This window comes from Labrus mixtus, chromosome 2 (assembly GCF_963584025.1).
Source record: "Labrus mixtus chromosome 2, fLabMix1.1, whole genome shotgun sequence".
Lineage (NCBI taxonomy): Eukaryota > Metazoa > Chordata > Actinopteri > Labriformes > Labridae > Labrus > Labrus mixtus.
This window is the reverse complement of record NC_083613.1, coordinates 17,005,084-17,020,451: the sequence shown is the minus strand read 5'-3', so window position 1 is coordinate 17,020,451 and position 15,368 is coordinate 17,005,084. Positions and strand designations below refer to the sequence as shown.

The 15,368-nt window shown below is 40.2% G+C and overlaps 1 protein-coding gene across 1 annotated transcript in view; it reads right to left on the bottom strand.

Annotated features, from left to right (window-relative positions):
• The window catches only part of cacna1ab (calcium channel, voltage-dependent, P/Q type, alpha 1A subunit, b), a 100,029-nt gene extending 87,521 nt beyond the window's left edge, over positions 1–12,508 (bottom strand). The window contains exons 1-2 of the mRNA XM_061053765.1: positions 12,408–12,508; positions 11,986–12,125 (exon numbers count right to left, since the gene is read on the bottom strand). Coding sequence (XP_060909748.1) covers positions 11,986–12,125; positions 12,408–12,500 — 233 coding nt within the window. The 5' untranslated portion in view covers positions 12,501–12,508. The remainder of the gene's footprint in view (positions 1–11,985; positions 12,126–12,407) is intronic.
• Between the last annotated feature and the right edge of the window lie 2,860 nt (positions 12,509–15,368).

Genomic DNA, 15,368 nt, shown 5'->3' with positions numbered 1-15,368 from the left:
AGTAATAGAAAGCTAGATTTTCCATATTAATGTCAAACTTGAATCCAGTAACACAATTATAAGGTACATTTTGTCAGGTATGCTGCGCCCTGTTCTCTATCCAGATCTATTAATTATAAGGACACTCATCTTTTTCCTTTCCTGTTCTCACACGTCATTCTCTCCCATCTCTTTAATTCTCCCCCAGTTTTTCCATGCACCTAGATCGTTCTCTATCGTTCTCTCTCTCTCCCTCTGAGTGGGCAAGCTCATTGTCCCACCTGTCCCCTGTCTCCTGCCAGCATGAATCATGGACCCCACGAGGACAAAACGCATGGACTTTGTGTCCTTCTTGTGCATGTTTTTCCTCTCTAAGTGTATTTCCAAGCATGCAACATGTCATATAATTTGATGTTTGAGTGTAAATTGTTTTATTTTTCTTGTATGTCTATGCACTTATTATGGGCTGCATATTCCACAGTATTTTGTATTTTAATAATTCTAAGTTATTCAATTATTTTGTTTATTGTGTTTGACCTCATTTGTGAGGCCTGTGATTTATTTTTATTTTTCAGTCTATATTTTTAGAATGGCTCCTCTAAAATATTTCTCAGACTGTGCCAATGTCAGATTTACAAACATGAGCCGCACTTTTCCTGCCATGCACTCAGTGACAAAAATACAAACTCTATATATTGGCAGAGTGGAGGTGTGGTGCCAATCAGATGAGGGGAAAAAAGTGTTGACCTACTGGAGGATAAACGGACATCTTACTTGCCCGATAGTACCTCTACAGGTTTTGTTCAACATCCTTGTTGTCCATGCATTGTGTGTGCTCACTCTCTCTTTATATCTCTGCTTGAGTACAGTTCGCTAGAATATTAAGATATTATGTAACTAATCCAATGGACTCCTTCACACAGGCAGAATCCAAGAAAAATACTGGAGCAACGGAAATCATCTAATAGTAATTTATTAAGGTGCAACATCTCAATGCGCACTGAGACTTCCTCAGAGTCAAACCCTGGAGTTCATTGGATTATATTTTGAACTTCTAAGGTCCTTTTCTGAGAGCACCGACCTACACCCGTAGAGGGGCTGAAGCACAAGAGTTTGCTTTTCCTTTGCTATTATTTAATTAATATATCCTAAATAGTATTAGGTCACAGTGGGGCACTTGAATGACAACACCTCAGCGTGAATGTCTGATTTAAAAGTTTGACCTGAGACGTATCACTTTGCAGGGTAGACAAATGCACATTGATAATAAACACATAAACAAGATTCAAACTCTTTGCATTTTCAAATACTATTCTGTTCCCCGAGGCAGTGGCACAGTCAGAGGCAGGCAGGTAGGAGTCTGCATGTCTGCTAGCCTAATGAGACAGTCACAAATTAGTTATGTGATGGGTCATTGATAATTCCTTCAGGAGTCTGGGAGAATACAGCTGAACTGGTTTAGCTTTACATGAGGATGAGAGATGCTCATGCTACTTGGTGCTGTTTTGAAGTTCTTCTTTTTAAATAAACTTTAATAAATAGTCACTGCTTTATTATGAAATTAATAAACATTTTGTATTTTTTTTTACTTTCAATTTTTGTTCCTTTAAGAAAGAATATCGGAATCAGCCAAAATAGGAATTGGCTTGTCAGACCATGAAATAAGAGTTGGCCAGAGATTTTACAATAGGTGCATCTCTACCAAAAACATTCGCTAAAGAGCAGCTAACATAACCAATATCTAGTTGTAATTTAGGTATGGTGTGAAAAGTCTGATATTATTATTTCACCGCCCTTACTACAAAAAAAAACAAACATTTGGTGAGGTTATGCAGACCAAAACAGAGTAGCAGAGAATTTTAATGTTTAGTTCTGTTACATTCAGCATGTGGCCATCATTCTCCCTTTTAAGAAGGAAACCTTTTCATGGTTTGACTTTTCTGTCTTCCCTGCCAGAGGTCAGACTCAGGTACTGTAGACCAGCGATGTTAGCGGAGTTAAGATGTCTTGCTAAAGAACACTTCAGCACAACAGATGCATTAGCACTGTGCTGCACTCACACAGTGTGTCTGTAGGTGTGTGTTTGTGTCTGTAGGTGTGTGTTTGTGTCTGTGGCTCTATTTCTGTTCACAAGGGTGTGTGGGTGTTCACAAAGCGCCACATACAGAAGCAGGCTTTCAGCAAAAAATATTTGTGTAAAGGGACATGTTGAACATTATGGACAATAACATGCATCCCTTACACAATCTCGTGTGTGAACAAAAGAGTGTTTTTAATGGGAGGCTACGGCAGCTAAGCTGCAAAAAGGACAGATTTAAAAATACTTTTTTACCTACTGCAATTGCACTTTATAACGACTCCCGTTTAAGTAAGGACAGAAGACATTTAAACTTTTAAACTTTAGCCTGAGCTGCATATATCATATATCAAACTGTATTGTGGGCTCATGTTTTTTTTGTATGGGTGGGATATGTATGTATATATGTGTTGTGTTGTGTGTTTGTATGTATGCTGGCTGCTGGAACACCTACATTTCCCTGCTGGGATGAATAAAGTATATCTTATCTTAATCTTATCTTATGTTACCTATTCAAATTTGTTATTTAAATGTCCAGTTGATGAGCAGCCACTGGCAGGAAAACAAAGCCTCTTGAGTATGATAATAATCTTCATATGTAGCCAATTATCCATCATCTAAATGTCACTGAAATATAAATACACTCTTTAGATTCATAAGTGAAAAGAGCCCTTGATTTATTTTTTCAACAATGATATGTTTGAACTTCATCGCTGTTAAAATAGTTTATCAATAAACATACCATGTTGTACCAATAGAAGCACTTTTCTAAGTGCTTGAGGTGTATTTAGATGCTGGTAAACAATCTGGTGCTGTGCCCTTTTTTCCCCCACATAACTATCACTGGACAAGCACTCAGAAGTTCTTGTCAAAATATGCTATTTTGACTGTAATTTTTACAAGTTTCTTAAAGTTTCAGTGGTAAGTTAAGTTTAGATTGAGATAAAGAAATTACTTGTAGTGTCAGAGAAAAGTTTGCGAGTTGTGTTTTAAAACCTACTTGTTAACTTTAGGGATAAATGTTTAAAGAGACTTTGACTGTTAGTGGGAAAACAGAAATAAACAGTGTTTTTAGTACAATTCGACCCATCCATCAGCATTACACACTTCCACTTAGGTTGTTTTAAAGAACCTGGTGCAATTTGTACGTTTTCAACAATTCTATGGATATGTACCGAAGCATCGTCACAGTTTGTCTCATACAGGGCAGCGTATGTTTCCCATCTGTTTTAAACTAAAGTTCATATTTTTTGAGGAGGGGTTGTACGAGGTACTTGTCAATAGTAAGTGTATTAGCCACAGGAGATATCAGTCAGCATGTGTGGAAACTGTGGGGCCATGTCTATGATCTCAGAACTACAAGTGGGACTTGGTTAAAAAAGTATTTAAGGACTTCTGGTAATCAGAGGATACCAGCAGCCCACGCATGCCTGCAGTCTGTATCACTAACTATCGGCCATCTCCCTACACCTCACCTAAACTTGACTTAACTGAACACAAACTAAACTATGAAATGGGTGAATACTAAAACATGTTCTCCACTTTTATTCCTTTCATAAACGACCACTTTGTGAGCTTGACGTCACACTGTATATATAATAGCCCTCTTCACATTCTCATGATCTTCACCTCCACCTTGACCAATACTTTGGTATATCAGAACAGCTCATTGAGCATGATCAAACATTACAAAGCTGCAACGTTACACCCCTTATGTTAGAGCAGAGCAGCTGACAGGCTGCAGGGCACAGAGTTTGAGGGTATAGGAGAACATATAGGAGAGTGATGAGCCTGTAAATGACTGCAGAGCAATAATGATAATGGAAGTGATGGCAAAGGGACAATTTTTAGCCAGGTACTCTCCTTCTCGCTCTCCCTCTCACTCTCTTTGTGACCTCATTTTTCTCTCCCTGCTGGACTTCATTTACTCGCTCAGTGCTCGTATTATCTCACAGGGGTACTGTACTTACTATAACACCTGTATACCAATTTTGTATTAATTTTGAATGAGTGTTGAATAGAGACCTGATTCAAACTAAAGTTAGCTGATGATTCATGCACAGTGAAGTACTTTTAACCCTAAAAGTCTTGGACGAAGTACCTCGATAAATATCTATGAAGACCTGTTTCATCTTGTGAGTCTGGCTTGTGACGCAAATTCAGCCGCAGTTTGTCCCCAAAGTGAGTCAGAGGTCCCTGTTTCCCCTTGTGTTGGATTCTGGTGTCATTTGGAACCTTTGCCAGAAACACGAGTGACTCAGTATGACATCTTTTTTTACCCGACAGGAGGCAAAATGTTTTTCTTGGCCCTTAGGGTTTTTCTCTGTCTCACCTGCACAGTTTGTTCCTTCTCTCCTTGAAGGGATATTAAAGACAGTTTCAGTCTTCGGCATGTTTATACCCTGAACAGAGTGAGATGTACAGTTTGATGGCAGTACGCCTGTTTCTGTCCATCCATGTGCCCTCAGCTAGACATCACTTGTTTAGTTTTTGCAGTGTCATATCCATCTAACTAAAGTATACCTTAACTTCATTAAAACCTTATTGAGCGCAATGACATTATCAAAATAGCCTGTAAAGGTTGAATGCATGGCAGATCCCTTCGAGGCCCTTTTGCCACATTCACTTCTGAGAATTAAGCAAATACGTCTAAACCAAGCAGCATCCGGTGCTGAAAAAACAAAGCCGCCTTGAGTGTCCTCCTGAGGCTTGCTCCAAAAGCCCAAGAAGTCCAATAAAAACCTCTGTTAAGATTCCTTAACTTGTTTTCAGCCTGGTAGAACAATGATTTGTCTGATTAGTTAATTGTCTGCATCGGCACAGACTTTATGGGGGTTGAATTTTCATCCGTTTTGACTTTAAGATTTTTTAGCCTGGCTGATCTGACTCCATGTGTAACTGTTTGCCAGGAGGTTTAAGACCCTCCTCATTGCAGTCCTTTGCCTGTCACTAAGTTGATAGACAGTTAACCTGAGGCAGCATTTCCAATATGGCGACTGCCATCATTTGCTTGGCTTCAAAACTGCTCTTCAGAAGCCAATGGGTGACCTCACATAGACAATGGCCATGCTTTATACAGTCCATGCTCCAAACAGAGTCCTCTGGACTACATAAAGTTTTCTTTTCTTATTGTTTCCTACACACTACATATGTGCATTCTACAGTAACACTCGTCCTGTGAAATATACATTACAGAATACTTTTTGCAGTTTAAAAATAAATATTTTGTACATGTAAAATGAGGAAGGCTTATTTTGGAACACTGTCTCCGTGAACATCCATTAAAAGAGTCGTAGGGACGTCTATGGTGTCCTCTCATTGACTGCCTGGCCCAGAGTCTACCGTAAACGATTAGATTGCTGTGTGACGTCACAGCACGGCACTCAAAATCAATGAACTGTCATCCCTGAATACTAAATACACTAGTCACTCTGTATGTGTGTGTGTGTGTGTGTGTGTGTGTGTGTGTGTGTGTGTGTCCTCTCCCTCTCATTTATTCTTATCCTCATCAAGTATCTCCCCCTCTCTCTCCAGTATGTTTGCCAAGAATGAAGTCAGGACACGTGCACGCACACTTCACGACCCAGTAGCAGAAGACTTCTCAGTCACGACTCGCACTGCACAGGCACGCACACGCTCCCAGAGACCGCAAGAGGAAAGAAAAAGGACGAGAAAGGGAGAGACTGACGCTATTCACACTAATAATCAAACTTAGCTAAAAGTCTGAAGCCTTTGTTAGCTGCTCCGAGAGGCTGCTTTTTTGCATGTTGGACAAAACAATCAAAATAAAGACTTTCTTGAAGCCCTTCAAGTTTTGAGGTGATCCAGCCTGCTCTCAATTCCAAATCTAAAGTTTAACAACGCTTGGTAAAATATGACACCTTGGGTACATGTCTGGCTTCGTTTCGAGACATTGTCCTCCAACTCACTGTTTTGATAATCTGATGCAGCAATGGACAAAGTATGAAGACAACAACGGAAATCTGAGAGATAAATACTGTAGGTCAACCAAATACAGAAGTATCATGCAGGAGAGCAGGTCCAAACTTTGTGTTCAACCATTAGTTTGCATGATGGCTAGCTGGTGTCTTTTCAATGCCACATGGATAAAGATACAGTATGCACATGAATGGTAGGGGCTGTAGAGAGAGACTTAAGGGGCTATGACAGGGTCAACACAGCAGCAGGGACAGCAATTTAAGAATGTTGTGAAGACAAGATGAGAAAAACAAGGCTGCAATTATCCACATCGCACAATGTGTCATTGCCACTTTACAGCTCCAAACAGGACCATCAAAATAGCTGGCAACAGATCAGCTCCATTTCAGAAGTCAAAGTGGAAACCTACAAAACTAAATGGAAACAACTCTGCGACTATTATGTCCATGTAACATGGAGCACATCAATTGCATTAATAGATTTGATGATGGTGGGAAAGTTGACATTGCTCCCAGTTGCTGACAATAGTAGTACTAGAAAAAGATATTTGAGACATTTTCTTCTATTTTATTGTGTCTGACATTGTTTCAATTTGAGCTCGGAATGGGCAACCAAACCACCCAAATGTTGTATATTCTATGTTTTGTAACCTATTATATTTACCGGAAGGGATACTCATCATGGTTTTTACATGCATTTTATTTGCATTTAGCATTGCACCATGAAAAATCCATCAGCATAAAGAGGTGTGCCTTTGGTTTTTCCTTCTTCCATTTACAACATTTGTTTATGCTTTGGTTAATTGAAATGAATAAGTGCCTTCTTGAAGTTCAAGATGCAGCTTTTATTGCACACTGTGAAAACATACCTACTGTAAGTGTCTGAGTGTCTGTATGGAAAGGGATTTCTAAACATTCATGAATTCTAGTATTCTAGAATTCTAGCTGTTTCGTCATAAGCCAGTGATCCAGCCGAAGATTTCTGCCTAACTTTTGCTGCTTTGCTAAAGTGCTCATGATGGATAGGCCGGATCTTTGTAACATAACAATAAGTAAGGTCTTTTACCTGCTTTTTGTAACATAAGAATGAGTAAGGTCTTTTTACCTGCTCTTTTGTAATGTTAACAGACAAAGACTAAGGTATTTTACCTGCTTCTTGTAAAGTGTCTCGAGATAACACTTGTTATGAGTTGACGCTATGCAAATAGAAATTGATTGATTGATTGATTGATAGTAAAAAAAATAGTTTTTCTGATATTCAAAAGAGATAGAGACTAAACCCAGGTCTGTAATTATCCTTTGGAGAAGTTTGTCAACAATTCTTCCCTCCATGTCAGTGGTTCCCCACCTTCTTTCCTTGGATCCCCTGCAATCTGGTAAATGGTAAATGGACTCGACGTCTTTTGACTACTCAAAGCGCTTTTACACCACAGGTCACACCTACACATTCTCACCCATTCACACACTGATGCTAGAGGCTACTATGTAAAGTGACCATCAGTATTAACTAATCCATTTCATTCACATTCATACGCCGCCGACGAAGCAGCGGGAGCAATTTAAAATGTCTTGCCCAAGGATACACCGGACATGTTGTTGCAACCTTTTGGTAGAGTGGCAACTGACTCTACCACTGAGCCACAGCTGCCCTACTTGTTGCAATGAAAAGCTGAGTGGCCTCATTAACCACACGGGAAAAAAAAAGTTATACGTTGCTGTCATTGCAGAGCCCAGTTTGGGAAACAATGCTCTATTTCAAAAAGTGGTCCTCACAAAGATAGGAATAAAAGATCACTCTCTTATGCAAACACAGTGAGGAAACATGGTAAACATATGCTAGCTTCTTGCAGCATGTGTTCATACCAGGACCTCGCACTCAATTTAAAATGTTTTATATGAATATAAATGAACATTTGAAATATGACTGTAATCAGCAATATAGGCCATGCATACTAATTATGTGTGTGTGTGTGTGTGTGTGTGTGTGTGTGTGTGTGTGTGTGTGTGTGTGTGTGCTATGTTACAGCATAAGTGTGTTAGTATGAGTTCGTATGCAGTATGAGGTAGGAGCAGAGCGTGTGTTATATGGGCTGTGCTGAGTGATTGATCATAGGGAGCAGGGAAAAAGCAGGTTACTGCAGCGCTCTCTCTCTCTCTCTCTCTCTCACTCACACACACACACACACACACACACACATGCAGGATTCTCTCTCCGAGCATGCTCATTTCTGTGTTTCCTCTCTCTCTTTCTCCTCCCTCCTTTTTCAGTCTCCATCTTCCCTTCTTCCTCTCCATTTCTCCAAACCTCCCTCCCGTCTCTCTCTTTCACTCTCACATATACATCACTCTCACCTCAACACCCCCAACCCCACCAATCACTCCACCCTTCTTCCTGTGGTCTTCCTCCTCTCAATCCCTGTCATGCCTTCTTTAACAGCCGAACCCATCCTGGATTCTCTCTCTCTCTCTCTCTGTCCTGTTATCCACAGCCCAGGGGAACAGAGAGACATGGTCACGTGTCCTTCTCTTCTTCCACCTCCTCCTTTTCCTCCTATGGCTGCAGTAGTACAGCTCCAATCTGCTGCTTGCTCACGGAGCTCTCTTTGACATTTATCTGTGCAACCATATCTCTTCATCTATCGCTCTATCTATCTAATGTTTTTCAATCCTTGATATTCCTGGGAGAAAATATTAGTGTGACTCATATATGTAGAGTATATAGCTATAAATTCATCGGGTGCTCTACGATATTCATAATCTACCTCAAACACAGAACTCCTGCAGCCTGAAAATCAGCGACACAGAAGCACAACAATGACACAAATTATAACATAAAAATATAAAAAATGATTTGATGAATGGCATTGGTACATGCAGGGAGTTTTATTGACACTTTCTTAACAGAAAAAAAGGCGGAGTAGTAACAATTGGAAATAATATTTGGATTTATTTTTGAAAACTAATGCAATCTGGGACTCACAAAGATGCAACGTGTTCGTGGCCCTCAATGTTGCTGGGGGCTTTTGTTTGTTTTTAACCTTATTTTGTGGGAACTAATTGGCAAATAAACTTATTTTATCCTTTATCTTTTTACCATCTTTTATCTCTTTTTAGTTTAATTACTGGTTATGATATAAAGGTCCTTGTTCCAGCTAAAAAGTCATATCCTAATACCTTGGTTGAACGATACAATACCCGCCCAATAATAGCCCAGTCCTTAATAAGTGAATTGTCCGGTTTGGAATTATGATGGGCTCTATATGCAACATTAGCGCTTTATTTTGAAGTTCATATTCTTCGGTGCGAATCCTCTTCGATCTAAGGCTGAGGATAATCTTGACAGACAATCCAGTTTATTTACAGAGTGCCAAATAATAAGAAAGTAATCTCATTACACCTTTAGAGCAGGTCTAATCTGCGCTCTCCATAATTTTTATTTACAGAGACTCAGCACTAATCCACCAATGAGCACGCACTTGGCAGCACGCACTTGGCAGCAGCTGCCACATTTATGGGCAAAAACTCACAGACAACCAGACAATGTCCGGACTATCACTGGTTTGAAAGGTTAGATTAAAGAGTGACCGTTGTGATGTTTTAACGGTCCGTGGTAAATAGCTGACATAAGCACTTGTATTTTATTGAGAATAATTTGCTATTTTGCTCTGGTTTAGTCAAGGATATGATTATATCTACTAAACCCAAGGCCTCACAGTGTTGTTAAACTTCATTTTTGCAAGAGTTAGCATCTAGCAAAGATGTTTGTGTAAAACAGGAAGAAGAATTAATTTCCTGCCCCAATAGAAACAAAGCCTAAAACAGATTTTAAGCTTTGTTAGGAACGAAATAGGGGGGCAAAATCTGTGATTTTCTCATAAGAGATGAGTTAAAAACAATATTTTGAGACAAAGACAAAACAAAAGAAAGAGGTAGAGAAAGAGATGTAATGTAGAGAGAAACATAGGGATTCTACCTCTCTGCTCTCGCCATATAACAGACCGGCTTCCTGTCTCTTGCAGAAGTGACATTTCACTTTGCCCTGGTTGCTGCTCCCTGCAGCGCTGCTCTGATCCAGCCTCTGTATGTGAGTGTGTGTGTGTGTGAGTGTGTGTGTGTGTGTGTGTGTGTGTGTGTGTGTGTCCTCATTAAAGGAAGGGGGCGGCTGAGGAGGGGAGTGGTCCTGATCACACACATACACCTTGTCAAAACAGACCTCTGCTGTGAGTCTGCTGTGTCTGTGTGAGTGTGTTTGAGTTCAGGAGAGAGGAGGAGGAGTCATGCTACTCTATATGTATACACTTACAGAGTATACACATTCAGAGGATTAATTGTAAAAAAAGATCTGTTATCTTCAAGCTTTAAAGCAACAATATCGAAAATAAAACACTTTCAGAATCTAAAGGATTTAAAGTAATTTAATGGCTCTCTCTGTGTGTGTGTGTGTGTGTGTGTGTGTGTGTGTGTGTGTGTGTGTGTGTGTGTGTGTGTGTGTGTGTGTGTGTGTGTGTGTGTGTGTGTGTGTGTGTGTGTGTGTGTGTTTCCGCATATGTGTGTGAGTGTGGGTGTGTTGAGTGAGTGGGTGTGTGTATGTGCACGTATGTTTTCCATGTATATGTATTCCCCATTGGCAAACACTATGTCTTGTTACCATCTCTGCCCATCCCCCCTCTCTCACTATGGAGCATGCTTAGAATACACAATCAACCTTACGCTTACCACCAAATCTTACCTAGGTGACAATAAACGTATAAAGGCCAAAGCATATGAGGAAAAATGGAAAGAAAAGTAAAAGATCAATCTCAATGCCTTTACTGAAGGTGACTTTGTTTGTCTTGCATTATAGTTTATTTTCTAACCTGATTTACACTTGTTTAGTAAAACAAGGCATCAAGTGCACTATTTTTGAAATCTGGGAAGAAGGGGAAAAATTTGAAATCTGTACAGCTCTTTAAAAGAAAGATAAATATTTCTGTCAAATTTTAATACCTGAAAATACAATTAAAGGCTAATCCATGTATTTTTAAATCTGTACACCCAAAACTCACATGTTAAAGTTAAAATGACTGTTTTAGTCAATGGAGTCTTTAGATCTATATGAAATCTTTCTGAAATGATGTCAGACAGTACACCTAGTCACATAGAACACCTAGATAATGTGGATGGGAGTCGATTTACTTTAGATTTACTCTTGCATGCATTCAGCTCAATCAGACCCAAGCATGGCCTAGACATTATGTGCACGCTCCACAGTTCCCATGCCGGGCTTTAACCCCAAAGTCAAACAGCATGAACGTGTAGACGAGAGCCAGGAAGAAAACTAGATAGGTAGCCACATGGATTGGCTAGTCCATGTTTAAATCGTTCAACATACAACTAGCCTGCAGCTTGCTCACTTGTTTGTTTTATATGTGATGTAATAGGAAAAGGACATACCAAACCAGAAGAACAATTGGCAACTAGCTGAAAGGGGTCATTTTCCCACCATACCATAGGGGCATCATTCATACTTTCATCAAAAATTGATTCTCAGTAGTCCGTTTTACAATTAAATTGTCTAATCCTGCTAGAAACTTAGCTTTAAACTTTGCATCTTAATGTTCTGACAGATGCGCGCACACACACTGCCCATGCTATATCAAGCAGACATACCAGCGTTGGTCTTGCAGGTTTGTTAGGTTGCAACGTTGAATGAATGTATAAGTAATCCTTTAACACAGGGGGCTTAAATGCACATAAATAACTTGATAAAAGTTTTCTTTAGCAAAAACATGAAGCCAGAAATGTCCACAGAAACATGAGATCCTCCATCACTTAAAATCTTTAGGAGACACCTGGTTGCAAACCTTCTGCTGTGTTTGTGTCACATAGAAAGTAGCAATGTAGAAGGACAACGGTAACACATAGACACAAAAATAAAATGTCAAACTGAATAACAAAAATAAATCAGTAAACCCACAAACGTAAGGGAAAAAGGTTTTCCTGTGGACTCACCCTGTGAGTACTACCACAAAGTCCATGACGTTCCAGCCATTCCTGAGGTAGGAGCCCTTATGTAACGCAAAACCCAGAGCAAGGATCTTTATCCCTGACTCGAAACAGAAGATGGCTATGAAGTAGGGCTCTGTGTCCTCCTGCAGGGTGGGAAAAAGAGGAGGGGGGGGGAGATATGATACATCATTTGCAGGTTTTTCAAGATAAATCATCCTCATTTGCCTGTTTGACTATATATTGTATTTATAAATGTGTGATAGCACCCCATTTATGAATATTTTTGTCATTGCATTTTTTTGTGTGCATGTTTGGAAAGACTTGTTGGTGTGTGTATTTGTTTGTGTGTATGTGTGTGTGTGTGTGTGTGTGTGTGTGTGTGTGTGTGTGTGTGTGTGTGTGCGTGTGCGTGTGTGTGTGGTTACCAGTCTTTCAGACAGAGGCGTCTTGTCTCCATCTGGAAGATGCTGCTCCAAAGCCAAGACGATGCAGTTTGCAATGATGGTGGTGAGGATCATCCATTCAAACGGAGTACAGATGGAGTTAAGGCCAACATCAAGATCATAAATGCACACACAGCTCAAACAAACATCAACACTACTATCATCAACAGAGGGAAATTGCAAACTAGCCACTAGTCTGCTGCAGTATGAGCAGTCCCCTTTCTAACTTTCGTTGGCATTGCCCTGAACACTCTGTTATGACACTTAAGGACAGAACACAGTTGGAATCCTCAACTATTTGTTTATGCATTTTGAAGCTCTAGGTATCCCGCAAAGAACAGTGTGACTTCTCTGTTTATTTTAACATATTTGGAAATACTCATACCGTTCACACCCCTTAACTTCGAGTTTAAACTGTATTAAAACCATTTAACTCTACTATGTGATTACAATACTTTACCATGTATTCACACACACACACACAGCTGACTCAGAGGTCGCCTGGTGGAGCAACCAGCTTTTCACAGCACTCAATCCAGCGTTTGTATGCGTTGTGGTGTGTGTGTGTGTGTGTGTGTGTATGTGTGTGTCCATGCCTGAGTAATGTGTGCTGCAGGGGCAAAGATGACTGGATACATCCAGACAGATCAAGCCTGTGCCTAATTGGCCAGTCATTATCCTGTTAGTCTGTATGTGTGTGTGTCCGTTTGAGTGTGTGTGTGTGTGTGTGTGTGTGTGTGTGTGTGTGTGTGTGTATGTGTGTGTTGGGATACGTGTCTGTTGTCATGTTTACCAAATGCAATATTGACATTGACACTTTGGCCAGAGGACAGCCACTGTTTGTGTGTGCAATGGGTGTGTGTGTGTGTGTGTGTGTGTGTGTGTGTGTGTGTGTGTCTGTGTTCTGGATGAGAAGCTGGTTGATGTGAGGGGAGCAGACAGGTCAGTCTGAGGAGTTCACAATAACAAGACAAAGCTGAAGTACGTTGCACATGCCGGCTGACAGACACAACACACACACACACACACACACACACACACACACACACACACACACACACACACACACACACACACACACACACACACACACACACACTTTTACAAAACACACACACTTGCTGCCAGAGCAAAGAAAAAAAGAACATATCTGAGTACCTGTCAAGAGTGAGTTGGAGCCTGCAAACCCAGAACTATGGCGCGGTGAGGGCAGCTGAAAATGTATGGTAAAGTCTATAGCTCTCTCTCCCCTTTTTTCTCGTACCTCTCGTTCTAGAAAAAAACAGTTTAAGACCCTAACTTGAAGTTAGAGAAGATGCACAATAATAGGCAACACTTTTGTCACTGTATTATTCCTCCTACAGCTGCACTGCTAGCATAAAGCTAAGGTGCTGCTATCCTTGGTTCATCGACAGTGCTTCTTACTGTATATGCAATAGTATGAATGTCTCGTGTACATTTATCATGTAACATGTTAAGTTATCGTTATTAAGTCTTGATAGTGTGAACAATTTGCTGCGTTTTGTTTTAAATCAGTTTTACACAAACCTTAAGCAGCCCTCAAATGTTGTTTGTGTATGTCTTCAGACTACATGCTAGCTACACTATCTATTATTCAGCAGACACACGCTCTGCCGGCCTAACAACGTGCTGAAAGCAGGAGGTAACACTCCCTGTGTGTGTGTGTGTGTGTGTGTCCTTCCATCTTGTTTCCTGTCGTTTCTTAACCTCTCTTCAGTCTCTATATCGTCTCAGATCTTTAGCTCTTTCTCTGTTTTATCTCTTACTCTTTATTTGCTTTTTTCTATCTGGCTTTGTGGATTTGTCTTTCTCTCTCTTTTTCTGTTGCAATATACTTTTTAAATTTTTTACTTTACTCCTTTCATCCCTTCTTTCAGTAGCAGTTAACCCCTTCCTTCTTCCTGTCCTCCTCCAAAGTGTATCTTCCGCTCTTTCTTTTAGTCTCTCACTTCAACTCTGCTTCCGTTTTAAAAGAGAAAGAATGATTAGGGTGAATCAGAAGCAATTGGAGAGCAAACATTTTTGGCAAGAGAAATATTGTTGAGAACTGCAAAAAGTGTGTGTTCCTCTCCCGTTAATTAAAATGGCTTTCTGATGGCCACAAACAAGCCCTGCTCTGCCAAATACAGTGACCTCACGCACACGCACACGCACACGCACACACACACACACACACACAGTCTCTCCTCCTCCTTTCACTCTTTATCTCTTCTTTCGACTGCAGGCGGCTACACAAAGCTAACAATTACTCAAATGAACACACACAGAAACACAAGCACACACATTAGGCAAACTGAATGAACACAACCACACACAATGAAGCAGACACAGACTTACACATTTATAGGCACAGGTAATACTATGGTACACAAATACACACACACTCAGGGAGAAAGGGAAAACCAGCATCAGCAATATTTTGTTGCTCTACTGCATATTGTGTATACACACACACACACACACACACACACACACACACAAACACAAACACATACTGATATTGCCAGCAAATGTATTAACTTACTACAGAGGGAGAGAGACGTGGAAGTTTAAGAAAAATCTTTCAGGCAAAATATCAAAATGGCTGCAAACAGCAAGGACAAAGTGAGCAAATAAGAGTTTTTATTTTGGACTGATCCTTTTGAAGACTAAGCCTCTCTCTAAGCTACACTATCTCAGTTACACAGACTGTCTTTGAAACTGTCTGTGTAACTGACCTTTAACTGCAGAGTAACTTTATTACTTAGAATATAAGGTGAGTAAGAATTGTAACGATCTTCTTTTTTTTTTTTTTTTGCCGCAACCAAAGCTCATGTCTGGTGGCAAGCCAGGCAACCACTTTTGAAAATTAGCGTTGGGTCCTTTTCATAAATTGTGATTGGGTCTGCAAAGTGGTGCAGTGGCTAGCACTGTTAGCTCACA